The sequence below is a fragment of the Somniosus microcephalus genome, chromosome 24, assembly GCF_052327205.1.
Source record: "Somniosus microcephalus isolate GS21.2 chromosome 24, FLI_Smic_1.0, whole genome shotgun sequence".
NCBI classification, from domain to species: Eukaryota; Metazoa; Chordata; class Chondrichthyes; order Squaliformes; family Somniosidae; genus Somniosus; species Somniosus microcephalus.
In genome coordinates this window covers 59,310,058-59,337,576 of record NC_141010.1, presented here as the reverse complement: position 1 = coordinate 59,337,576, position 27,519 = coordinate 59,310,058, and the positions used below count along the sequence as shown (strand labels likewise).

The window sequence follows — 27,519 nt, the reverse complement described above, 5'->3', positions numbered from 1 at the left end:
TAACTCAGGAGACCAATTGCCACAGCACCACCTGGTGGATCAGGTTACTCATAACCTCCCAGGTTACTACACTCCTCCCCGCTTAAGATTGCCGTATGCAATTCTTAAACAATAACCCTTACTAGGTGATATGCCTATCAATTAGTCCAATAAAAGGCGACGAGTTAAGAACGTAACTGAAGGTTTTTATTGGCTAAATAACAGAGCCCACCCTCGTGGGTGATCCGATCCAACAGGGAGGAATACTAGCCAGTCAGCTACCTTTATACCTGGGCAGGTAATGGGCGGAGTCGGAGGTGGTCAGCCCAGGTATAACAGTGCGACAAGAGGCGACCTCGTGTAGTGATGTGACAGTGAGAACAATATACAGTGATAACTATAACAGTGGTTTACCACATTCACCCCTTGTTTAGATTAGAGTCCGGCGGGGTGAAGTGTATTACCAGCTCTGGTATGTCAGTCTGTCCGGAGGCTTCGTTAGCCTCTCCGATCGTCGCAGCGGCGGTGTTACATTATCCGGTGTTAAAGCTGGTGTCTGCGTAGTCGGCAAAGGCTCGTGGGGTTCCGGCATGCCGTCTACCTCGGCTGGACTCGGGGGGTTGGGAGGGGGGGGTGAGGGTGCGAGGTCTCGTAAGGAGACAGTGTCCTCCCGTCCGTCTGGGTAAGCCACATAGGCGTACTGGGGGTTGGCGTGCAGGAGGTTCACCTTCTCGACCAGGGGGTCCGTTTTATGGGCCCTCACGTGCTTTCGCAGCAAGACGGGTCCCGGAGAGGTCAGCCAGGTTGGTAGGGTGGTTCCCGTAGTCGACTTCCTGGGGAAGACAAACATTCGGGCATGGGGGGTGGTGTTAATGGCAGTGCAAAGTAGTGACCGGATGGAGTGCAGCGCAATCGGGAGGACCTCTTGCCAGCGGGAGGTTGGGAGGCCCTTAGACTTTAAGGCTAAGAGGGTGGCCTTCCATACCGTCGCGTTCTCTCTTTCCACCTGGCCGTTCCCTCGGGGGTTGTAGCTGGTGGTCCTGCTTGCTGCAATACCCCTCTCCAATAGGAACTGACGGAGTTCCTCGCTCATGAAGGAGGCGCCCCGGTCACTATGTATATAGTTCGGGAACCCGAACAAGGCGAAGAGTTTGTTCAGGCATTTAATGACCGTGTTACTGGTCATGTCTGGGCAGGGGAAGGCAAAGGGGAAACGGGAGTACTCATCAACGATGTTGAGGAAGTACACATTACGGTCGGATGACGGTAGGGGCCCCTTGAAGTCGATGCTCAGACGCTCGAAGGGGCGGGTGGCCTTGATCAGGCTTGCTCTGTCCGGCTTATAGAAGTGCGGTTTGCACTCAGCACAGATCTGGCAGTTCCTGGTCATGGTCCTGACCTCCTCGATGGAGTATGGCAGGTTGCGGGCCTTAATGAAATGGTAGAGTCTGGTGACTCCGGGGTGGCAGAGGTCATTGTGGAGGGTCTGAAGTCTATCACTTTGCGCGCTGGCGCATGTAATGCGTGAAAGAGCATCAGGGGGGTCGTTCAGTTTACCGGGCCGGTACAAGATCTCATAATCATAGGTGGAAAGCTCGATTCTCCACCTCAAGATTTTGTCGTTCTTGATCTTGCCCCTCAGCTTGTTATTAAACATGAAGGCAACCGAGCGTTGGTCGGTGAGGAGGGTAAATCGTTTGCCTGCCAAGTAGTGCCTCCAGCGCCGTACTGCCTCCACAATTGCCTGGGCTTCCTTCTCGACCGACGAGTGTCGGGTCTCGGGGCCCTGTAGGGTCCTTGAGAAGAAGGCTACCGGCCTACCCTCCTGGTTAAGGGTAGCGGCTAGGGCGAAGTCGGATGCATCGCTCTCCACTTGGAAGGGGATTGACTCATCCACTGCGTGCATTGTGGCCTTGGCTATGTCTCCCTTAATGAGGGAGAAGGCCGCGCACGCCTCTTCCGTGAGGGGGAAGGATGTGGTTTTCAGGAGGGGTCTGGCTTTGTCCGCATAATTGGGTACCCATTGGGCATAGTAGGCGAAAAGCCCCAGGGTTCTCCTAAGTGCTTTTGGACAGTGGGGGAGGGGTAGCTCCATGAGGGGGCGCATTCTTTCGGGGTCGGGGCCGATGACTCCGTTCTCTACTACACAGCCAAGGATGGCAAGGCGCGCTGTGTTAAACACGCATTTCTCCTTATTGTAGGTGAGATTCAGCCGTTGGGCCGTACGGAGGAATTTCTCCAGATTCACGTCGTGGTCCTGCCGGTCGCGGCCGCAGATGGTGACGTTATCTAGGTAGGGGAATGTGGCCTGCAGTCCGTTCTGGTCAACCATCCGGTCCATCTCCCTTTGGAAGACCGAGACCCCGTTGGTGACACCGAAGGGGACCCTAAGGAAGTGGTATAGGCGCCCATTCGCCTCGAAGGCGGTGTACTGGCGGTCCTCGGGGTGGATAGGGAGTTGGTGGTAGGCCGACTTAAGGTCGATGGTCGAGAATACGCGGTATTGTGCAATCTGATTGACCATGTCAGATATGCGGGGAAGGGGGTATGCGTCCAGCTGGGTGTATCTGTTTATGGTCTGGCTGTAGTCGATGACCAGGCGATTTTTATCGCCGGTCTTAACGACCACGACCTGGGCACGCCAGGGGCTGTTGCTCCCCTCGATGATGCCCTCCTTCAGGAGACGCTGCACCTCAGAGCTAATGAAAGCTCTGTCCCCAGCGCTGTACCGCCTGCTCTTGGTAGCGACGGGTTTGCAGTCGGGGGTGAGGTTAGCGAACAGGGAAGGTGGCGGCACCTTGAGGGTGGATAGGCTGCAGGTGTTACGCGGTGGGCGGTTTAACCTTCGCTGGTTGTCGACTGTGAGTGGGGGGAGGGGTCCACCGTATGCTAGGGTTACACTTTGGAGGTGGGATTGGAAGTCCAGCCCTAGTAGGACGGCAGCGCAGAGCTGGGGGAGGACGAGGAGTTTAAAGTTTTTATACTCTGTACCCTTAACCGACAAGGTCACAGCACAGTAGCCGCTAATGTCCGTGGCGTGGGACCTCGATGCCATCGAGATTCGGTTGCGCGTTGGCAGGACAGGGAGGGAGTAGTGGCTCACCGTGTCTGGGTGGATGAAGCTCTCCGTGCTTCCGCTGTCGAACAGGCAGGTCGTGGCGTGGCCGTTTACTTTGATGTCCATCATCGACTTGGACAGGTGGTGTGGGCGGGCTTGATCCAGAGTGACGGAGGCTAGCGTGTAGGTAAGCGAGTCGTTGTCGTCTGCGGGCGAGGCGGTCGTCGGGTCCGGGGGCCCGGTGGCAGTCGGGCGTGGTGTGTAAAATGGCGTCTCCCACGAGGTAGGACAAAATGGCGGAGAAGATGGCTGCCCCCATAACTCACATGAGGCACTATTGGGGTCGGTTGCCTTGATCAAAGATGGCCGCCCCCATGACTCACGTGTGGGGATACTGGCCTCAGTTGCCGTGAAAGAAGATGGCCGCCCCCACAGTTCGCATGAGGCACTGCTGGCCTCTGAAGATCCGCTCCTGCAGGCCTTAGAGAAATGGCCTTTCTTCCTGCAGGTTGTGCAGGTAGAGTTCCTGGCTGGGCAGCGCGACCTCGGGTGCTTCTCCTGGCCGCAAAAGAAGCAGCCGGCGGCCCGATCGCGGGTGCCCGATGTCGGAGCCGGTACCGGGGGTGGCGGGCCCGGTCGGGTCCGGGACGCCGACGCTGAGGTAGGTCCCGGGGGCGGCGCTGCGAAGGGTATTGCGGTAGGGGTCGGGCCCGAGTCCCAGGGTCGCGAGCAGTACCTGGAAAACGCCTCCTGGTCCTGATGGGCCACCTCCAGGGAGAGAGCGAGGGCTTCAGCTTTGTCCAGGTCGAGGTCTTTAGCTTCAAGCAGTCTTTGCCGTGAGTAGTCGGACCGTAGGCCTTTCACAAAGGCATCGCGGATATTATCTTCCGTATTTTCAACAGCCGTCACCGCTTTAAAGTCACAGTTCCTGCCGAGTGCTCTTAGCGCCCGTAAAAATTCAGCTACAGACTCTCCTGGCTGTTGCGGGCGGGATCTTAGGAGGTGCCTGGTGTACATGTAATTTACCGGGCTGCGGTACTGCTGTTTCAGTAGGTTGATAGCGGCCTCGTACGTAGTCGTGTCCTGTATGAGTGCGTATACTCTCGGGCTCGCTTGGGCGTTCAGAAGTCTTAGTTTGGATCTCTGCGGGGCGCCGGATTCTTCCAGGTAGGATTCGAAGCAGTCCAGCCAGTGTTTGAAGTTGAGGGCTGCGTTTGGTGCCTGTGGGTTTAGATCCAGGTATGGTGGTTTCAAGGCTTGCAGCCAAGCCGGCTGGTGTGGCCCGTTGTCTGGAGGCTGCTGTTGCTGTGCTGCTGGGTGAGCTCCTTGCTGTTGCTGTTCATTATCAGACATCTTTAAAATTTAGCCAATAAAATTGATATGCCTATCAATTAGTCCAATAAAAGGCGACGAGTTAAGAACGTAACTGAAGGTTTTTATTGGCTAAATAACAGAGCCCACCCTCGTGGGTGATCCGATCCAACAGGGAGGAATACTAGCCAGTCAGCTACCTTTATACCTGGGCAGGTAATGGGCGGAGTCGGAGGTGGTCAGCCCAGGTATAACAGTGCGACAAGAGGCGACCTCGTGTAGTGATGTGACAGTGAGAACAATATACAGTGATAACTATAACAGTGGTTTACCACACTAGGTACTACATTTTAATTAACCAGTATGCTCTAACCATGGTTAACCCCTGACTAATTTAACAGGTTTGTATGAGTCTTTCTGGTTGCTTGCGAATCCTTTGTGAACGTCTTAATTCCACTTGTGGTGGATTCTCAGATTCATTCACACTTGAGATTGGAGTAGTGTCTGATGTTGGTTTTACTCTGTCCCACTGTGGCCTGACAGTACCAGTGTCCACTGGCACCTTATAAGCCGTGCTGGGTCCTGGAACAGCCTCCTCTACTGCCCTTTGTTCCATCTGAGGCAGTTCCCCCTGCTGCCGGCTGAAAAGCTGATCCACATGCCGACAAACCCCTCGACCATCCCCTAGTAACACGGAGTACGACACAGGTCCTGTAATGTCCTGGATTAGTCCTGGTATCCATTTAGGTCTATAGCCGAAGTTCCGGGTGTACACAGAGTCCCCTATGGTGAAATGGCGAGCTTTAGTATGTTTGTCATGGTACGCTTTTTGGTTTGTTTGTTTTGTCTCAACCTTGCTTTTGAGATCTGGGTGTATCAGGTCTAACGTGCACCGCAACTTTCTCCCCATCATCAACTCAGCTGGAGAAAGCCCCGTGGTAGCTTAGGGTGTTATACGATAACTAAACAAGGCTCTATTTAGCTTGGTCTCCAGGGTGTCACCTGAGCTCTTCCTCATGAGCTCCTTAAAAGTCTGCACGGCTCGCTCGGCTAACCCATTTGAGGCTGGGTGATATGGAGCCGAGGTGACATGTGTGATTCCATTCCTTACCATGAATTCTTTGCTCCCTTCACTAACAAAACACTGTGCATTGTCGGATACAATCATTTCTGGAATACCATACATGCTGAAGCTGTTCCTGAGACAATTCAGTGTGACATCAGTCGTTGCAGAGCTCACTGGATAAACGTTGATCCACTTTAAGTGAGCGTCTACCAGCACCAAAGACATTTTGCCCCTAAAAGGTCCCGCATAGTCTATGTGAATTCTCCTCCAGGGTTTGCTGGGCCACTCCCAGGGATGGAGTGGTGCCCCGGCAGGTGCTTTCCTCTGTTCCTGACATATAGTGCATGACTTTACCTTTGACTCAATTTCAGCATCCAAGTTAGGCCACCACAGGTAGCTCCTAGCCAGTCCTTTCATTCTAGTCATTCCTGGGTGCGATTGATGCACACATCCATCTTGGACACTGAGCTCGTGCTGTCTCTGTCTGTACGGCGTGAACTCCGGTCCCTCACGGTGATCTGGCCAGCCTTTCAACACATACTCACGGACCCTTGACAGAACGGGGTCCTTGGCTGTCCAGCCCTGGATTTGCGCTGAAGTCATCAGGGGACTGATCTCCTGATCCAGCATCAGGACGTGCTCCTCAGGGGAAGTACTGCGAGGAGATTTTGAGAGGGGCAGGCGGCTGACAGCATCCGCGTTCCCGTTTTCCTTGCCGGCTCTGTACGTGATCACATATTCATAGGCTCTTAGTATTACTGCCCATCTCATTATTCTCTGTGATGCCATTTGAGGCACCGCTTTCATCTCATTCAGTAAGCTAATAAGAGGCTTGTGGTCAGTACTGATTACAAACTTCCTCCCATATATGTACTTATGGAATTTCTTTACTCCAAATATAATGGCTAACCCCTCTTTATCAAGCTGTGAATAGTTCTTTTCCGCAGCTGTGAGCGTGCGTGAAACAAACCCGATGGGCCTTTCCGCTCCATCTGGCATGCGGTGGGCCAACATTGCCCCCAATCCATAGGGTGATGCGTCGCAGGACATTATCAGCTCCTTCTTCTCGTCATAATGCACTAACACCCTGCTGGACTGAAGTAGCTCCTTTGACTGCTGAAACGCTTTCACTTGCTCTGGCCCCCAACGCCATGGCTCCTCCTTTCACAGCAGTTTGTGCAGGGGTGCCAGCAGCATCGATAAGTTTGGAAGAAACCGGTTATAATAATTCAGGAGCCCTAGATAGGCTTTCAGTTCAGTCACTGAGGTGGGTGCAGGTGCATCCTGCACTGCCCGCACTTTCCCTGGTAATGGATGGAGGCCTGTGGCATCCACCCGATGTCCCAGGAATGTAACTTCCTTCTCCATGAAACTACACTTACTCCGTTTCAGGCGTAGCCCCGCCTCTTCCAGCCGCTGTAGCACTTTGTCCAATGTTTTTAAGTGATCCTGATCGTCACTTCCTGTTAGCAGAATATCATCTAAGTACACGGCCACCTTTGGAATGCCCTGCAGAATGCCCTCCATAGTCCGTTGGAATATTGCTGGGCTAGAACTGACACCAAATGGTAACCTGGCATACGTGAACAGCCCCTTGTGCGTGTTCACCGTGACAAACTTTTTTGATTCTTCATCTAGCAATATCTGCTGATACGCATGACTCATGTCCAGTTTGCTGAATCTTTCTCCCCCAGCGAGCGATGTTAACATGTCCTCCATTCTCAGAATGGGGCACTGTTCCAGTGATGATACTCTGTCCACTGTTAACTTATAGTCACCACACACCCTTACGTTACCGTCGGGCTTCAATACCGGGACCATTGGTGCCACCCAGTTTGAAAATTTCACTGGTTCTATTACTTTGTCCTTTAGCAGGCAATCTAGTTCCGCCTCAACCTTGGTTTTCATTGCAAAAGGTACTGACCTTGGTTTAAAGAAACGAGGTGTGGCATCACTGGCTACATGAATCTTGGCTGTGGCTCCCCTTAAGGTGCCCAGTTCGTCCTTGAACACTAACTCATGCTTCATCAGCACTTCTTGCAGTGCCCCTGTACTGTCCTCCATTTTATTCATTGCCTGCCAGTCCACACTCAACTCACTGACCCACCCTCACCCTAACAGATTTGGCCCTGACCCTGCTACCACTACCACCGTAAGCTCTTTGGTGACTCCTTTGTGTTCCACTTGTCATTTGGCCGCCCCCAAAATGTCCACCTTCTGTCCTGTGTAGGTTTTGAGACTAATGGGGCATGTACCTAGCTCTGGTACTTTTGCTTCCCCCCATAGCTTGGCGTACTCAGTCTACGACATTATGGTTACACTACATCCGGTGTCAATCTCAAACTTTACTTGACCTCCGTTCACTATCAAATACTGAGTGAGAGGGGGTACGTTGGGCCTTAAAGTGTCTATACTGTATATAGTGAAAACCTCCTCACTAGACTCACTAGACTCTTCCTCCTCTTGTATGTAATTTGCCCGCTTTGTGTACTTCTCCCTCCCCCCTTTAGCATGCTTTGCCCCTTTAGCACTGCTTCTCTCACTCACTGCCCTTTTACAGACTTTCTTTAAGTGCCCTATTTTTCCACAATTGTGGCACTTTGCCTTTGCAAACCTGCAGTCCTTTGCATAATGGCTCGTCCCGCCACATCGGTAGCAATCCCCAACCGCGACTGGTGGACTTTTCGCGCCAGCTTCCATCTTCAAAACAGCTCCTCCCACTGGTTTACTCCATTTCTCCTTGCTCATACTGTTTAAGTCCTTAATGTCCTTGTTAGCCGTCTCCATGGCTTGTGCTTTTTTAAGTGCCGTCTCAAACGTTAATCCTTCTTCTGACAGCAACCTTTGCTGTATACTGTCGTCGTTAACTCCGCATACTAGTCTGTCCCTTAACATGACTGTGAGCGCATTTCCAAAATTTCAGTCCTGTGCAAGCTTCCAAAGCTCCTCCACATACTTAGTAACGCTTTCTTCCGGCCTCCTAATCCTCGAATTGAATTTCCATCTCTGTACTATTTCACTAGGTTTCGGATTGAAATGATTCTTTTGTAGACTCACCAACTCGTCAAAAGATTTTTCTCCTGGCCACTCCGGGCTCAGCAGATTCCTCATCTGTGTATAGGTTTGCGCTCCCACACAACTCAGTAAAATGGCCCTTTTCTTTTCAGCACTGTCCACCTCGTTTGCCATAAAGAAATGGCTCAGTATTTCACAGTACTCCTCCCAAGACTGCGACTTGCTGTCAAAAGGTGCCACGGAGCCTACCGTTCCTGCCATCTTTGGAGTCCAGTCACTTCAGCCAAAAAATCAAACTCCGTTTTGACTCCCACGGCCTAGCCTCATGCTTTTCCGACTAGTTTGCTAACCAACCCGAGCACCTCTTCCGAATACTCCCTAACTATGACTGATCCACCAAAACTTTTCCGTCCTTTATTCTCGTCGCCATATGTGGTATCTTGAGGTGGCCATAGATGGAGACGGACACAGGTTAACTCCGTAACATGGTTTAATCAACACTTGCACATAAAAGCTTCTGCCATGAGGCAGCAAAAACAAAGAGTACCACCAGTACAGATCAGACTTAACTCAGGAGACCAATTGCCACAGCACCACCTGGTGGATCAGGTTACTCATAACCTCCCAGGTTACTACACTATGATTCTATGATTCTAACAGCACAGAAACAGGCCATTCAGTCCAACTGGTCTATGCCAGTTTTTATGCTCCACACGAGCCTCCTCCCACTGTACTTCATCTAACCCTATCCAGGGATATGGCTCAAAGGCGGGTAAATAGAGTTGATGTACGGATCAGCCATGATCTGATTGAACAGGTACAGGGAGTTGAATGTCCTCCTCCTGTTCCTACGTGACATTTTTCCCCATTTCTCTTACAACTATCCTGTGGCCTCTGTGGCAGTTTCATTGTGTAGGAAGATGCCAACAAGGTATTAGATAGAGCCTGCCAAGCTCATTTCACACAGGACCCTTACAGCAGAAGACCCAATAATCCCATCACTCTGGGCTGGAGTTGAACCCAGATCCCAGGGAGGACAAGCAAACTGACCACGGCACCGTGGTACAGGAAGCCATTCAAGTGGGGGGAGTGAAAAGGAAGGTGGTTGTAGTAGGCGACAGTATAGTTAGGGGGATAGACACTGTTCTCTGCAGCCAGGAGAGTGAGTCCCGAAGGGTAAAGGACATCTCCTCCAGGCTGGAGAAGAACTTGGAGTGGGAGGGGGAGGATCCAGTTGTTGTGGTCCATGTAGGTACCAACGACATAGGTAGGACAAAGAAAGAGGTTCTGCTAAGAGAGTTTGAGCAGCTAGCGACGAAATTAAAAAGCAGAACCACAAAGATCATAATCTCTGGATTATTACCGGAGCCACGAGCAAATTGGCATAGGGTCAATAGGATCAGGGAGATGAATGCGTGGCTCAAAGATTGGTGTGGGAGAAGTGGGTTTCGATTCGTGGGGCACTGGCACCAGTACTGGGGAAAGAGAGAGCTGTTCCGTTGGGACGGACTACACCTGAACCATGCTGGGACCAGAGTTCTAGCGAATTGAATAACTAGGGAGGTAGATAGGGCTTTAAACTAAATAAGCGGGGGGAGGGCCCTGGTGGAGAGAAATCTAGAATGCTAAAGAGAAAAGACAAGGAAGCAGTGCAGGAAAGTGATTGGGGTAAGGATAACCAGATTGTGTCAGGAAGGGACGGAGCGTGCAAACAAAGGAGTGCACGAACAAATAGGGTCCGGGTGAGAAACAATGGTAATAAGACAAATAGGGCCATGGTACCAAAAAATGTCAAGATGTCTAAAAATGTTAAAAAGGCAAATCTAAAGACACTGTATCTGAATGCACAAAGCATTCGTAATAAGGTAGGCGAATTAACAGCACAATTGGATGTAAATGGATACGATATAATTGCGATTATGGGGACATGGTTGCAGGGTGACCAAGGCTGGGAGCTGAATATCCAAGGATATTCGATATTTAGGAAGGACAGGCAAAAAGGAAAAGGAGTTGGGGTGGCGTTGTTAGTAAAGGATGAAATCAGAGCAATAGTGAGAAAGGATATTGGCTCAGAAAATCAAGATGTAGAATCAGTCTGGGTGGAGCTAAGAAGCACCAAGGGGCAGAAAACATTGGTGGGAGTTGTCTATAGGCCTCCAAACAGTAGTGCTAATGTAGGGGATGGCATCAAACAGGAAATTAGAGATGCATGTAACAAGGGTACTACAGTAATCATGGGTGACTTTAATCTACATATAGACTGGCCAAACCAAATTAGCAATAATACTTTGGAGGATGAATTCCCGGAGTGTGTACGAGATGGTTTTTTAGACCAGTACGTTGAGGAGCCAACTAGGGAACAGGCTATCCTAGATTGGGTATTGTGCAATGAGAAGGGGTTAATTAATAATCTTGTTGTGCGGGGTCCTTTAGGGAAGAGTGACCATAACATGATAGAATTCTTCATTAAGATGGAAAGTGAAGTAGTCCAATCTGAAACTAGGGCCCAAAATCTAAACAAAGGAAACTACAAAGGTATGAGGAGTGAGTTGGCTATGATAGATTGGGGAGCTTCATTAAAAGGCATGACGGTGGATAGGCAATGGCTAACATTTAAGGAACGAATGCATGAATTGCAACAGTTATACATTCCTTTCTGGCGCAAAAACACAAAAGGAAAAGTGGCCCAACCATGGCTAACAAAAGAAATTAAGGATAGTATTAGATCCAAGGAGGAGTCATATAAAGTTGCCAGAAAAAGTAGCAAGCCTGAGGATTGGGAGCAGTTTAGAGTTCAGCAAAAAAGGACCAAGAGATTGATTAAGAGGGGAAAGTAGAGTGTGAGAGTAAACTTGCAAGGAACATAAAAGCGGACTGTAAAAGCTTCTACAAGTATGTAAAAAGAAAAAGATTAGTAAAGACAAATGTAGGTCCCTTACAGTCAGAAACAGGAGAATTTATAATGGGGAACAAGGAAATGGCTGAGCAATTAAACACATACTTTGGTTCTGTCTTCACGGAAGAGGACACAAATAACTTCCCAGAAATGCTAAGGAACCAAGAGTGTAGTGGGAAGGAGGAATAAAAGGAAATTAGTATTAGTAAAAAATAGTGTTGGAGAAATTAATGGGACTGAAAGCTGATAAACCCCCAGGGCCTGAGAGAGAAAACAGGGAACTACAGACCGGTTAGCCTAACATCAGTAGTAGGGGAAATGCTAGCGCCTATTATAAAGGATGTGATAACAGGACACTTAGAAAATATCAACAGGATTAGACAAAGTAAACATGGATTTATGAAAGGGAAATCGTGTTTGACAAACCTACTGGAGTTTTTTGAGGATGTAACTGGTAGGATAGATAAGGGAGAACCAGTGGATGTGGTGTATTTGGATTTTCAGAAGGCCTTTGATAAAGTCCCACATAAGAGGTTAGTGTGCAAAATTAAAGCACATGGGATTAGGGGTAATATACTGGCATAGATTGAAAATCGGTTAACAGACAGGAAACAGAGAGTAGGAAAAAATGGGTCTCTTTCGGGGTGGCAGGCGGTGACTAGTGGGGTATCGCAGGGATCAGTGTTTGGGCCCCAGCTATTCACAATATATATCAATGATTTGGATGAGGGAACCAAATGTAATATTTCCAAATTTGCTGACGACACGAAACTAGGAGGGATTTTGAGTTGTGAGGAGGATGCAAAGAGGCTTCAAGGCGATTTAGACAAATTGAGTGAGTGGGCAAATACATGGCAGATGCAGTATAACGTGGATAAATGTGAAGTTATCCACTACGGTAGGAAAAACAGAAAGGCAGAGTATTACTTAAATGGTGATGTACAAAGGGACCTGGGTGTCCTTGTACACCAGTCACTGAAAGCAAACATACAGGTGCAGCAGGCAGTTAGGAAGGCAAATGGTATGTTGGCCTTCATTGCAAGAGGATTTGAGTACAGGAGCAAGGATGTCTTACTACAGTTATACAGGGCCTTGGTGAGACCACACCTGGAGTACTGTGTGCAGTTTTGGCCTCCTTACCTAAGAAAGGATATACTTGCCATAGAGGGAGTGCAGCGAAGGTTCACCAGACTGATTCCTGGGATGGCAGGACTGTCGTATGAGGAGAGATTGGGTCAAGTAGGCCTGTATTCACTAGAGTTTAGAAGAATGAGAGGGGATCTCATTGAAGCGTATAAAATTCTGACAGGGCTAGACAGACTGGATGCAAGGAGGATGTTTCCCCTGGCTGCGGGGTCTAGAACAAGGGGTCACAGTCTCAGGATATGGGGTAGGACATTTAGGACTGAGATGAGGAGAAATTTCTTCACTCAGAGGGTGGTGAACCTGTGGAATTCTCTACCACAAAAGGCTGTGGAGGCCAAGTCACTGAATATATTTAAGAAGGAGATAGATAGATTTCTGGACACAAAAGGTATCAAGGGGTATGGGGAGAGAGCGGGAATATGGTATTGAGATAGAGGATCAGCCATGATTATATTCAATGGCGGAGCAGGCTCGAAGGGCTGAATGGCCGACTCCTGCTCCTATTTTTCTATTTTTCTATGTTTCTTCTATGTAAAAGGTCAGCACCTGCTCCGCTCACACTCTGTGATGTTAGACTTGAGGTGGGGAGGTAGTTTCCACTTTGGACTTGGGTGAAATACTGGCGGTTACGGATCAGCATCCAATATATACCCTGCCTGATTTTCCTTCCCATTCACTCAATGCTCAACGCTGTTTCAATTGAACTGATTGGGCCTGCTCTTGGTGCAATGTCACTGTTGACGGACAGATTACCCCCAGCATCCTCCCCACAGACTGTACTGTCAGGCCCTTGTTCAAATTGTGACACAATCATTCATCCATTGATCCTGTGCAAAAAGTTTTTTTTTAACTTTTTTCTAATTTCCTCACCCTTTGCTCCCCTCCAGGAGGTGGTTACATTTCTACAGACCCTGTCAGCCCCTCCCCACCAGGTACATCATCAACAGGACCCTGGGGAAATGGGTCTATCACAGAGGCTTGACTCTCAACCCCCAAGAAAGGCTCCATTTACCTTCCTTCCTCACATAGGAGCATAGAAACTACTTGGTCACTGCACAGCTGACGGTGTGAGTTATAGCCCACACTAGGCAGACAGTAGCTGCCAGGGTTCTTCATGAATAGAATGGTGACCTTTTCTCCACTTGGGAAAATCACCTGTTCAAGTGAAGTAGATTCCCATTGTCAGATATTCCCCAGTGGATTAAGTAGGGGAAACCTATTGGTGGTTGAGGCTAAGGTACAATGACGAGACAGTGTAGAAGGAGCTTTACTCTGTATCTAACCCGTGCTGTACCTGCCCTGGGAGTGTTTGATGAGACAGTGTAGAGAGAGCTTTACACTGTATCTAACCCGTGCTGTACCTGCCCTGGGAGTGTTTGATGAGACAGTGTAGAGAGAGCTTTACTTTGTATCTAACCCGTGCTGTACCTGCCCTGGGAGTGTTTGATGGGACAGTGTAGAGGGAGCTTACTCTGTATCTAACCCGTGCTGTACCTGCCCTGGGAGTGTTTGATGAGACAGTGTCGAGAGAGCTTTACTTTGTATCTAACCGGTGCTGTACCGGCCCTGGGAGTGTTTGATGGGACAGTGTAGAGGGAGCTTTACTCTGTATCTAACCCATGCTGTACCTGCCCTGGGAGTGTTTGATCGGGCAGTGTAGAGGGAGCTTTACTCTGTATCTAACCCGTGCTGTACCTGCCCTGGGAGTGTTTGATGGGACAGTGTAGAGGGAGCTTACTCTATATCTAACCCGTGCTGTACCTGCCCTGGGAGTGTTTGATGGGACAGTGTAGAGGGAGCTTTACTCTGTATCTAACCCGTGCTGTACCTCCCCTGGGAGTGTTTGATGAGACAGTGTAGAGGGAGCTTTACTCTGTATCTAACACGTGCTGTACCTGCCCTGGGAGTATTTGATGGGACAGTGTAGAGGGAGCTTTACTCTGTATCTAACCCGTGCTGTACCTGCCCTGGGAGTGACATCCTTCAGTTAAATGGGCATAAAAGTAAGTGATTAACAAACTTTACAGCTTGTAAAACCCATGATTCCCTCTTACAAGTCCCAGAAGAAGAAGCAGCATATTACCTGATCGACCAGCAGACGGCAGGCCTCGGAAACCCTCGACTCAGCCAGAATCCAGTTGTCAATTCACCATCAGCCCCATATCGTTAAGCTGGGAGCTGTGGGAAACCATCAGGATTGATGTGTCGGAAGTGTTTTGGGGGAGGGGAGTGCGGGGACTGCGGGGGGAGGTTGAACGGCGTGTGAGAGGGAAAAAGCAGCCCCTTTGTTTTCTAACCTCTGCCACAATGAGTCTTTAATAAAAATAGAGACAGCTTGTTTTCCTGCAGCATCAATGAGTCGATCCTGGTTACCCCCGAGTGAGGGAGGGGATTGTTAACAGCAGGGCCTGAGTGTGTGGGCCCTGGACTGGAGGTCAGTGTGTGGTCCACCTGTCGGGGGTGACCGTGCACTGCGACCGACAATAGAGTCATAGAGTCATAGAGTTATACAGCACGGATAGAGGCCCTTCGGCCCATCGTGTCCGCGCCGGCCATCAAGCCCTGTCTAATCTAATCCCATATTCCAGCATTTGGTCCATAGCCTTGTATGCTATGGCATTTCAAGTGCTCATCCAAATGCTTCTTAAATGTTGTGAGGGTTCCTGCCTCCACAACCCTTTCAGGCAGTGAGTTCCAGACTCCAACCACCCTCTGGGTGAAAAAGTTCTTTCTCAAATCCCCTCTAAACCTCCCGCCCTTTACCTTGAATCTGTGCCCCCTAGTTATTGACCCTTCTACTAAGGGAAAAAGCTCCTCAGTATCCATCCTATCTATGCCCCTCATAATTTTGTACACCTCAATCATGTCCCCCCTCAGCCTCCTCTGCTCCAAGGAAAACAAACCCAACCTGCCCAGTCTCTCTTCATAGCTGAAGCGCTCCAGCCCTGGTAACATCCTGGTGAATCTCCTCTGCACCCTCTCCAATCATTTTGATTCACCAGCTCCCAGCGGCACTGAAGGAACACAAACACAGCGAGAGCTCGTTTAACCCATACAAAATCACAGAAACATTCCTTTAAAGTGTAGTATTAAAGTGAATAGTGTAATTGAAAGGGCCTGTCCACCTGAAGTTGAGCACAGGAGGAAGGGACAATAATGACAATAATGTTTTGGCCAAAGGATTTGTTTCACTGTGAATGACATTGTTGCTGAATGTGACTGCAAGCCAATGGGCAAATATTTCTATTAATACAACACCCCTTTAAGAAATCCTGTGGGAGCTGTCTGTATATAACGTGCTGATCATACTCGAGGATAAGAACATGCTGGAAACTACAAGATGAATATTTTGCTTTGGTTTTTGAAGTAGAACAGAAATAGGATACCGGGAAGATTGGGGAAGGGGGAAACTAACGGAGGTTAATAGAAGCAGAATGATCGAAAGGGCCTGAAGTTGGCTGACCTAGATGTTTCCACTGAAAAATAGGCCAGGGGTCTCAGCAGCACGTTGGTTATACAGCTCCCTGGAATCGGGTGTGACACCAGAGGATTAGACAATCACAAACCTAGCTCCTTTGTTCAAAGAGGATTGGGGGCGGGGGAGGAACATACCAAGTATTAACGTGCCAGTGAGCTTAGCAACAGCACTGGGAAAAGTGCCAGAGTAAGTGAGCACTTGTAAAGGTTTAATCTGATTAAGGGGAGTCAGCATGATTGTGTCATCAGATGTCCGTGTCGAATTAACCTAATGGAGATCCGTGGTTGGGTTGCTGTGGTGATTGATAAAGGAGATCAATGGATGGGACCTACGTGGATTTTAAGAAGACATTTGATAACTGATCATACGCAGGTAATTGGTGATCCTGGGCCAAGTGATCTTTACAAGTGGAAAACTTGTAAATAAGGAACTTGTAAATAAGGAACAGCACCTCATCTTCCGATTAGGCACTTTACAGCCTTCTGGACTCAATATCGAGTTCAACAATTTCAGATCATAACCTCGGCCCCTATTACATTTTTACTTATATTTTTTATCCACACCTTTGTTTTGGCCTTCCCCGCACCGCCCCCCCCCGCCGCCACCCACCCCCCCCCCCCCCCCAACCTTTCTTCTTCCTTTTTTTTCTCTCTCCCACATGGCAGCTGTCTCCCATTCTGCCAGCACATTTCACACCTAATCTAGAGCCGTCTTTTGTCTCCACTAGTCCTATCACCATCTCGTCTGGTTTTGAATACCTCTTAATGTCTCTTCACTTCTCTTTTGTTCTCTCCCAGCCTGACCTTTCAATCTATTTCATTTCCTGTGCTGTTCCAGTCTTGAGAAAGAGTTTGACTCAAAACGTTGACTCTATTTTCTCTCTCCACAGATGTTGCCTGGCCTGCTGAGATTTTCCAGCATTTTCTGTTGTTATATTGTAAATAAGGGCACTTGCAGCTGGTAGGAAGACCCAGGTCTGCCCATGGGGAAATACTGTACCGCCATTGAGAGACAGAGAGCTCTCTTGTAGAGGACTGAACTGTTATAGTCATTGCTGGGGATGCGCAATCTTCAACCGATAGAACAGAATCACTCTCACCCAAATTCTGTGTTCCAGGTTACAGGACGAGATGAATCTGCGGTCAGAAGCTGAGAACAACTTAGCTGCGTACAGACAGGTAAGAAACGGTGCAAGAGATGGTTGAACTTCTGACCGGACTCTGAGGGGGCAAAATTGGGTGCCTTTTCACCTCCCATTAGCACTCCCAGGGGGCACTAACAGGGCGCAAATGGCTTTGCGACCAGGCGTGGTGCTGGCATCGACTCCCGCCATATTCGGTAGGAGTTTTGCAACGGCGCTACGGCTGATCTCCTTCGCCCAGAGATTGTGACATCATCGCCGTGCGCATCGCCCCAGTAGCGCCCCGGAGCAGTAGGAGGCGAGCATCGGTCAGCCGGCCGCTTCGGGGGCAATGATTAAAGGCGGGGTGGCCAAGGTAAGTTAAAAAACTGAACTTTCTTGTACTGCTTTTTTTCGCGGGTTCCTCTGCTTGAGCGCCGGGCTGATCGCGTGGGATCGCGGCTGCCTGGGTGGTCCAGGTAGGTCATTTTTCTATTGGAGAGCCTGCAGTGATGACCCTTCCCTTTAAGGGAGCGGAGGAGCCTTTGAATGCGGCGGCACTGCACGGCCCAGTGTGCAGCACTGCTGACGTCTCCACCCGCCTGCTGCCGATTGCGCTCGAAGAAGGAAGTGGGGGGCTTGATTTAGCGCTCCCCTTCCTTCTTGGAGAGCAAACGGCAAATTTTTCAAGAGTTTGAAATCGTTAGCGCCTGGCGCAAACTTTTAAAATTTAGCGTCCCAAACGGGGCGATAGTGAATTTCTCCCTGAGTCTCTAACAGTAGAACGGTGCACCAGTGAGGAAATGACTGGGGATGGAGTGGAATAAGATAGCAGAGAGGTGGATTAGTATCTGGGGTAGTTGGCCTAGGGTGCAGGGCAATGGTGGAGCTAGTGTGCTGGGCCACTTTATTGGACACACGTGGACAGCACTGTGAATTGGTTGGAACGGGAACTTTAGTAAAAGCTTCTCCAGTTAGAACCTGCCTTAAGACTCTTCAATGGAAGAAAGTTCCAGCAGGTTCGGTAAGGGGTGTGTGATCCTCGCTGACAGATCTTCCTCCCTACACTCCACCCAGGTGATGCCTAAAGAGCAAATCTACTCCTTCCTGTCTACAACTGGGATTAAATTGTCACTGATGAGAGATTCAGAAAGCTGTCTTTTCTCAGAGGGTTGTTGGAGCATGGAATGCTTTACCACAGGGAAGGGCTGAGGCCGAGACCATTGCATCTTTTAAGGGAAAATTGGATAACTATTTGAAGCAGAAGAAGATGCAGGACTATGGGGAGAGCAGGGCAGCGGGGTTAGTTTTGGATTACTCTAGCGAAGAGTTGGCACAGACACGATGGGCCTAATGGCCTCCTTTTGTGTGTAAACTTAGTTGGTCTAGTTGGCATGTCTTTAGGCTTGGTCTGAGTGCCCTCCTCTGCCAGTGGCTGTACCGTGGCCTCCTCTTCCGCCTGCCCATGCCGATGTCGCCTTTCTTTGGCAAAGCTGTGCAATAAGCAACCGATTACAATGATCCGTGAGGTATTGGCGGTTCTTTCCTTCAAACCCAAACCCCTTCCCCCGTCCAATCTACCCAAGCATCATGAATGCTACCAGGATAGTGGGCATTCGCATACATGAGTTTGTGCCTATGGTCACAGACTAGCTGCAGGTGAATGAAGTGCATCCCCTTTCTGTTCATGAAGGCTGCGGGAATGGGTTAGGGGCCTGAGTCAGTGGTACCCAGCTCCTGGCTGCTTTCTGTGGGGAAATGGATGACGAGGTTATCCCTGGAAAACAAGGCATCTGGAACCTTCTTTGCCATTTGGTAAATTGGGCAGATATTCTCTGCTGTTGCTTGAAAGGCTCGGAGTGGGGTAGACGTTCCAAAATGTTGATCACTTCGATAGACCTTTGCACAGCTGTCCCGGCCCTGGAATCTATCTGAAGGTCTGGCTTCAGGAGATGAAATAGTTCTGTGACTGCTGTCCGAGTGAAACGTAAGTGTTAGAAGGCAGCTCTCCTCAGGTGGGTCAAGGTAGGAGCACCTTGGCCTGTAGACACAGGTGGCTGAGTAAGGGTGAGTGCAGCAAGATCACCTCAGGTGTAACCTCACCTCCTCTGGTCCTCTGGGATTCCCGTCTTCAGAACCGGCTGTGCCAAATTAAGTTGCAAGTGACACCAAACCAATGATAGAAGATCCAAAATCACAAAACCAAGGCACAACCGAAACCAACAACAAATCAACCGGACGCAAAGAAAAAAAAATATTGAACAGAGAAACAAAGTGCTAGAAATGCTATTCTCCTTAAAGAGCGCACGCTCCAAGGAGGCTGAAGGGGCTTTCAGTGCAGTACCCACTTTAAATGCACAGTCAATGACGTCGGCATTTACCAGCACTGCAATCTGGTAAATACCATCATTCTGGAACCTTCAACGAGTGTAAAAAGTTGCCCAACCACGGCCTGGCCACAGAATGGTCAAGCCTTGCTCGGTGAGTGACCCCACGGTCCAGCCCATGCTTGGTGAGTGACCGCACCGTCAAGCCCCTGCTCGGTGAGTGACCCCATGGTCCAGCCCGTGCTCGGTGAATGAACGCACCGTCCAGCCTGTGCTCGGTGAGTGACTGCACCGTCCAGCCTGTGCTCGGTGAGTGACCGCACTGTCCAGCCCATGCTCGGTGAGTGACCGCACCGTCCAGCCCGTGCTCGGTGAGTGACCGCACTGTCCAGCCCGTGCTCGGTGAGTGACCGCACCGTCCAGCCCGTGCTCGGTGAGTGACCGCACCGTCCAGCCCATGCTCGGTGAGTGACCGCACCGTCCAGCCCGTGCTCGGTGAGTGACCGCACCGTCCAGCCTGTGCTCGGTGAGTGACCGCACCTTCCAGCCTGCGCTCGGTGAGTGACCGCACCGTCCAGCGGTGCATGGTGAGTGACCGCACCGTCCAGCCCGTGCTCGGTGAGTGACCCCACGGTCCAGCCCGTGCTCGGTGAGTGACTGCACCGTCCAGCCTGTGCTCGGTGAGTGACCGCACCGTCCAGCCCGTGCTCGGTGAGTGACCGCACCGTCCAGCCCGTGCTCGGCGAGTGACCGCACCGTCCAGCCCGTGCTCGGTGAGTGACCGCACTGTCCAGCCCGTGCTCGGTGAGTGACCCCACGGTCCAGCCCGTGCTCGGTGAGTGACCGCACCGTCCAGCCCGTGCTCGGTGAGTGACCGCACCGTCCAGCCCGTGCTCGGTGAGTGACCGCACCGTCCAGCCCATGCTCGGTGAGTGACCGCACCGTCCAGCCCGTGCTCGGTGAGTGACCGCACCGTCCAGCCTGTGCTCGGTGAGTGACCGCACCTTCCAGCCTGCGCTCGGTGAGTGACCGCACCGTCCAGCGGTGCATGGTGAGTGACCGCACCGTCCAGCCCGTGCTCGGTGAGTGACCCCACGGTCCAGCCCGTGCTCGGTGAGTGACTGCACCGTCCAGCCTGTGCTCGGTGAGTGACCGCACCGTCCAGCCCGTGCTCGGTGAGTGACCGCACCGTCCAGCCCGTGCTCGGCGAGTGACCGCACCGTCCAGCCCGTGCTCGGTGAGTGACCGCACTGTCCAGCCCGTGCTCGGTGAGTGACCCCACGGTCCAGCCCGTGCTCGGTGAGTGACCGCACCGTCCAGCCCGTGCTCGGTGAGTGACCGCACCGTCCAGCCTGTGCTCGGTGAGTGACCGCACCTTCCAGCCTGCGCTCGGTGAGTGACCGCACCGTCCAGCGGTGCATGGTGAGTGACCGCACCGTCCAGCCCGTGCTCGGTGAGTGACCCCACGGTCCAGCCCGTGCTCGGTGAGTGACTGCACCGTCCAGCCTGTGCTCGGTGAGTGACCGCACCGTCCAGCCCGTGCTCGGTGAGTGACCGCACTGTCCAGCCCGTGCTCGGCGAGTGACCGCACCGTCCAGCCCGTGCTCGGTGAGTGACCGCACTGTCCAGCCCGTGCTCGGTGAGTGACCCCACGGTCCAGCCCGTGCTCGGTGAGTGACCGCACCGTCCAGCCCGTGCTCGGTGAGTGACCGCACCGTCCAGCCCGTGCTCGGTGAGTGACCGCACTGTCCAGCCCGTGCTCGGTGAGTGACCCCACGGTCCAGCCCGTGCTCGGTGAGTGACCGCACTGTCCAGCCCGTGCTCGGTGAGTGACCCCACGGTCCAGCCCGTGCTCGGTGAGTGACCCCACGGTCCAGCCCGTGCTCGGTGAGTGACCGCACCGTCCAGCCCATGCTCGGTGAGTGACCGCACTGTCCAGCCCATGCTCGGTGAGTGACCCCACGGTCCAGCCCGTGCTCGGTGAGTGACCGCACCGTCCAGCCCGTGCTCGGTGAGTGACCGCACCGTCCAGCCCGTGCTCGGTGAGTGACCGCACCGTCCAGCCCGTGCTCGGTGAGTGACCGCACCGTCCAGCCCGTGCTCGGTGAGTGACCGCACCGTCCAGCCCGTGCTCGGTGAGTGACCGCACCGTCCAGCCCGTGCTCGGTGAGTGACCCCACGGTCCAGCCCGTGCTCGGTGAGTGACCGCACCTTCCAGCCTGTGCTCGGTGAGTGACCGCACCCTCCAGCCTGTGCTCGGTGAGTGACCGCACCGTCCAGCCCGTGCTCGGTGAGTGACCGCACCGTCCAGCCCGTGCTCGGTGAGTGACCGCACCATCCAGCCCGTGCTCGGAGAATGACCCCACGGTCCAGCCCGTGCTCGGTGAGTGACCGCACCGTCCAGCCCGTGCTCAGTGAGTGACCGCACCGTCCAGCCCGTGCTCGGTGAGTGACCGCACCGTCCAGCCCGTGCTCGGTGAGTGACCGCACCGTCCAGCCCGTGCTCGGTGAGTGACCCCACGGTCCAGCCTGTTCTCGGTGAGTGACCCCACGGTCCAGCCTGTGCTCGGTGAGTGACCCCACGGTCCAGCCTGTGCTCTGTGAGTGACCGCACCTTCCAGCCTGTGCTCGGAGAATGACCGCACCGTCCAGCCCGTGCTCGGTGAGTTACCGCGCCGTCTAGCCCGTGCGCGGTGAGTGACCGCACCGTCCAGCCCGTGCTCGGTGAGTGACCGCACCGTCCAGCCCGTGCTCGGTGAGTGACCGCACCGTCCAGCCCATGCTCGGTGAGTGACCGCACCGTCCAGCCCGTGCTCGGTGAGTGACCCCACGGTCCAGCCTGTTCTCGGTGAGTGACCCCACGGTCCAGCCCGTGCTCGGTGAGTGACCCCACGGTCCAGCCTGTGCTCTGTGAGTGACCGCACCTTCCAGCCTGTGCTCGGAGAATGACCGCACCGTCCAGCCCGTGCTCGGTGAGTGACCGCGCCGTCTAGCCCGTGCGCGGTGAGTGACCCCACGGTCCAGCCCATGCTCGGTGAGTGACCGCACCCTCCAGCCCATGCTCGGTGAGTGACCGCACCGTCCAGCCCGTGCTCAGTGAGTGACCGCACTGTCCAGCCCGTGCTCGGTGAGTGACTGCACCGTCCAGCCCGTGCTCGGTGAGTGACCGCACCGTCCAGCCCGTGCTCGGTGAGTGACCCCACGGTCCAGCCCGTGCTCAGTGAGTGACCACACCGTCCAGCCCGTGCTCGGTGAGTGACCGCACCTTCCAGCCTGTGCTCGATGAATGGCCGCACCGTCCAGCCCGTGCTCGGTGAATGGCCGCACCGTCCAGCCCGTGCTCGGTGAATGGCCGCACCGTCCAGCCCGTGCTCGGTGAGTGACCGCACCGTCCAGCCCGTGCTCGGTGAGTGACCGCACCGTCCAGCCCGTGCTCGGTGAGTGACCACACCGTCCAGCCCGTGCTCGGTGAGTGACCGCACCGTCCAGCCCGTGCTCGGTGAGTGACCACACCGTCCAGCCCGTGCTCGGTGAGTGACCGCACCGTCCAGCCCGTGCTCGGTGAGTGACCGCACCCTCCAGTGTGGCACAGACACACACTCACACCAGAGGTGCCCAGGTCTGTGCAGAGTTATTTGATCCCAGCCAGGGCAGTAGTGGGTTATCCTACAGTAGGGCTCATTGCCCCCTAGGTGTGGGATGGAGGGGTGTAATTCAGCCAGTGTTCCTGCTCCCGATCACGATCCAGTAACTCGTGCTGGAAGGTGAACGTGTGGACACGGGGTGAGAACAGTACTGGCATGAATGGCATGAATGGCAGAATGCTCTGAAACATGGCCTTTATATCTGGAGGACTCGAGTACAAGGGGGTAGAAGTTATGCTGCAGCTGTACAAAACCCTGGTTAGACCACACCTGGAGCACTGGGAGCAGTTCTGGGCACCACACCTTAGGAAGGATATATTGACCTTGGAGGGAGTGCAGCGTAGGTTTACCAGAATGATACCCGGACTTCAAGGGTTAAGTTATGGGGAGAGATTACACAAACTAGGTTTGTATTCCCTAAAATTGAGAAGGCTAAGGGTGACCTGATGACTTTTTCAGGATATTAAGGGGAACAGATATTATGGTAGATAGAGAGGAACTATTTCCGCTGGTTGGGGATTCTAGGACTAGGGGGCATAGTCTAAAAATTAGAGCCAGACCTTTCAGGAGTGAAATTAGGAAACACTTCGACACACAAAGGGTGGTAGAAGTTTGGAACTCTCTTCCGCAAACAGCAGTTGATGCTGGATCAATTGTTAACTTTAAGTCGGAAATTGATAGCTTTTTGTTAACCAAAGGTATTAATGGATATGGGCCAAAGGCAGGTATCTGGAGTTAGGTGGCAGATCAGCCATGATCTCATCGAATGGTGGAACAGGCTCGAGGGGCTGAATGGCCTCCTCCTGTTCCTATGTTCCTATGAAACTCCAGGGCTCAATATTGGCAAGTTTCCCCAGCCACTGGCCACGTGGTAATGTTTCAGCCTGACTGGATGGTCCCGTCTACAAACTACTGTTGGTGATAAAATCATCAGCAGTTATTTCTGGACCTTTGATTCCTATCCCCTCTGAACCCCCTCTCTCCCTCTGAACCCCCTCTCTCCCTCTGAACCCCCTCTCTCCCCCTGAACCCCCTCTCTCCCTCTGAACCCCCTCTCCCTCTGAACCCCCTCTCTCCCTCTGAACCCCCTCGCTCCCTCTGAACCCCCTCTCTCACTCTGAACCCCCTCTCTCCCTCTGAACCCCATCTCGCCCTCTGAGCCCCCTCTCCCCCTCTGAACCCCCTCTCTCCCTCTGAACCCCCTCTCTCCCTCTGAACCCCCTCTCCCCCTCTGAACCCCCTCTCTCTCTCTGAACCCCCTCACTCCCCTCTGAACCCCCTCTCCCCCTCTGAACCCCCCTCTCTCCCCTCTGAACCCGCTCTCTCCCTCTGAACCCCCTCTCTCCCTCTGAACCCCCTCTCTCCCTCTGAGCCCCCTCTCTCCCTCTGAACCCCCTCTCTCCCTCTGAACCCCCTCTCTCCCTCTGAACCCCCTCTCTCCCTGTAAACCCCCTCTCCCCCTCTGAACCCCCTCTCTCCCTCTGAACCCCATCTCGCCCTCTGAACCCCCTCTCTCCCTCTGAACCCCCCTCTCTCCCCTCTGAACCCCCTCTCTCCCTCTGAACCCCCTCTCTCCCTCTGAACCCCCACTCTCCCTCTGAACCCCCATCTCTCCCTCTCCCCCACTGAAGCTGATCTCCCACACTGAATCTCCCCTCTCCTCCTCTGAACCTTATCTTCCTTTGTGGAATCCCCTCTGAAATCCTTTCTGAACCTCATCTCCTCCTCTTAAACCCCTCTGAACCCAATCTCCTGATTTGACTCCCCCTCTCACCAATTGAATCACCTGTGAAATCCCCCTCTGCTCTGAATCCCTTCCCACCCTACGTCTTTCCTCAAACAGGTGGGGTCTAGGAAGCCCCATTAGGAAGCAGTTCCTCGCTGGTGCTCTGAACACACTCCGTTGAACGATTACTCTATGGTGTTTCTAACTCTGCTCCCCTCCACTCCCCAGGACGTCGATGATGCTGCTTTGATTCGGATCGACCTGGAGCGGAAAATTGAGTCGCTGCAGGATGAGATTGACTTCTTGAAGAAAGTCCACGATGAGGTAAGGACACTCCACTCACAGTGATCAGGAATGGGCAGCGAGTGAGCAGGATCCAACTCGACTCTGGCCACAGTAATCCCGCTCCTTCCCGCTCACAGACAGGCCATCTACCACATCTAACTCAAAAGCAAAATACTGCGGATGCTGGAAATCTGAAATAAAAGCAGAAAATGCTGGAAACACTCAGCAGGTCGGGCAGCATCTGCGGAGAGAGAAACACTCTTCACTCTTTTTATACCAGATCTGATTGTAGTTTAAAGAGCTAATCGTGGGCCTCTCTGGCTCTGATGAAAACTTGAAATTGCGAAGCCACAAAGCCAAGGTTTAGCCCTGTGACTAGGAAGGCCACAGCCTCAATGAATGTTGCTGATATCAACATTTTGTTTGATATCCCCTGCCCACCATTTTAACAGAGACATTAACTCGTTTAGAATATACGGCCTTACTACCACACTAAAACAGCAGGCAGAAGAATAGCACATGAAATGCATTAAGTGTTATCATCTAATAATGTTTATCAATCATGCACATATTTCACAGTAAGTACATTGGCGTCTCCCTGGTAGCAATCCTAGGCCCGAGTCTCGACCGCATTCTTAAGCATTTGGGCCGTGATAGAGTTACAGGCAGTGGGCAGGCCAGGGAACGTGAGCTGTGCCAGTCCCGTATGTGCCAGGCTGATGCCAGGGCACCATTTTGTGTGGCGATCCGAGCGAACTGAATGGACTCGATATCTTCAGCAACCGCGGGAAAAACTGACTCTGTCTGCCATCAGTCGGTTCAGCTACACTGCAGGAGGGAGCAGGGTCTGTACACCAGCAGTCAGTGCCCCTTCAGAAAGGGAAAGCACCCACACTGAAGGTGCCCAGGTGATCCTGATCATGCTGATGGTGCCCAGCCAGGACAGGAAAGGACAGGAGAGGGTTGTCCATGGCAGAAAAACAAGAACTGTGCACAAAGGTAAGGTTAGTACAAACAAAAAGTTTATATATCCCGAGGGACACATACTTATTGCAACAGAAATTAGATTGGTTAGACCATATGCGGATATATACAACGTCCCTGGGCACTGAGTGCTCTCGGGTACAGGGTCCCTGGGCACTGGGCGCCCTCGGGTACAGGGTTCCGGGGCATTGAGCGCCCTCGGGTACAGGGTCCCTGGGCATTGAGCACCCTCGGGTACAGGGTCCCTGGGCACTGAGTGCTCTCGGGTACAGGGTCCGTGGGCATTGAGCGCCCTCGGGTACAGGGTCCCTGGGCATTGAGCGCTCATGGGTACAGGGTCCCTGGGCACTGAGTGCTCTCGGCTACAGGGTCCCTGGGCACTGGGCGCCCTCGGGTACAGGGTCCCTGGGCATTGGGCGCTCTCGGGTACAGGGTCCCTGGGCACTGAGTGCTCTTGGGTACAGGGTCATTGGGCACTGGGCACTCTCGGGTACAGGGTCCCTGGGCATTGAGTGCTCTCGGGTACAGGGTCCCGGGGCATTGAGTGCTCTCGGGTACAGGGTCCCTGGGCACTGGGCGCCCTCGGGTACAGGGTCCCTGGGCATTGGGCGCTCTCGGGTACAGGGTCCCTGGGCACTGAGCGCTCTCAGTTACAGGGTCCCTGGGCACTGAGTGCTCTCGGGTTCAGGGTCCCTGGGCACTGGGCGCTCTCGGGTACAGGGTCCCTGGGCACTGGGCGCTCTCTGGTACAGGGTCCCTGAGCATTGAGCGCTCTCGGGTACAGGGTCCCTGGGCACTGGGCGCTCTCGGGTACAGGGTCCCTGGGCACTGAGCGCTCTCTGGTACAGGGTCCCTGGGCATTGAGTGCTCTCGGGTACAGGGTCCCTGGGCACTGAGCACCCTCGGGTACAGGGTCCCTGGGCATTGAGTGCTCTCGTGTAGAGGGTCCCTGGGCATTGAGTGCTCTCATGTAGAGGGTCCCTGGGCATTGAGCGCTCTCGGGTACATGGTCCCTGGGCATTGAGTGCTCTCGGGTACAGGGTCCCTGGGCACTGAGCGCTCTCGGGTACAGGGTCCCTGGGCATTGAGCGCTCTCGGGTACAGGGTCCCTGGGCATTGAGCACCCTCGGGTACAGGGTCCCTGGGCACTGAGTGCTCTCGGGTACAGGGTCCCTGGGCTCTGGGCGCTCTCACGTACAGGGTCCCTGGGCATTGAGCGCTCTCTGGTACAGGGTGCCTGGGCACTGAGCGCTCTCGTGTACAGGGTCCCTGGGCATTGAGCGCTCTCGGGTACAGGGTCCCTGGGCACTGAGCGCCCTCATGTACAGGGTCCCTGGGCATTGAGCGCTCTTGGTTACAGGATCCCTGGGCACTGAGCGCCCTCGGGTACAGGGTCCCTGTGCACTGGGCGCTCTTGGGTACAGGGTCCCTGGGCATTGAGTGCTCTCGGGTACAGGGTCCCTGGGCACTGAGTGCTCTCGGGT

At 53.0% G+C, this 27,519-nt stretch overlaps 1 protein-coding gene across 1 annotated transcript in view; it reads left to right on the top strand.

Annotated features, from left to right (window-relative positions):
- The window catches only part of gfap (glial fibrillary acidic protein), a 75,806-nt gene that overhangs the window by 25,456 nt on the left and 22,831 nt on the right, over positions 1-27,519 (top strand). Inside the window, exons 3-4 of the mRNA XM_085966643.1 lie at positions 17,067-17,127; positions 24,995-25,090. Of these exons, the coding sequence (XP_085822769.1) occupies positions 17,067-17,127; positions 24,995-25,090 (157 nt within the window). The remainder of the gene's footprint in view (positions 1-17,066; positions 17,128-24,994; positions 25,091-27,519) is intronic.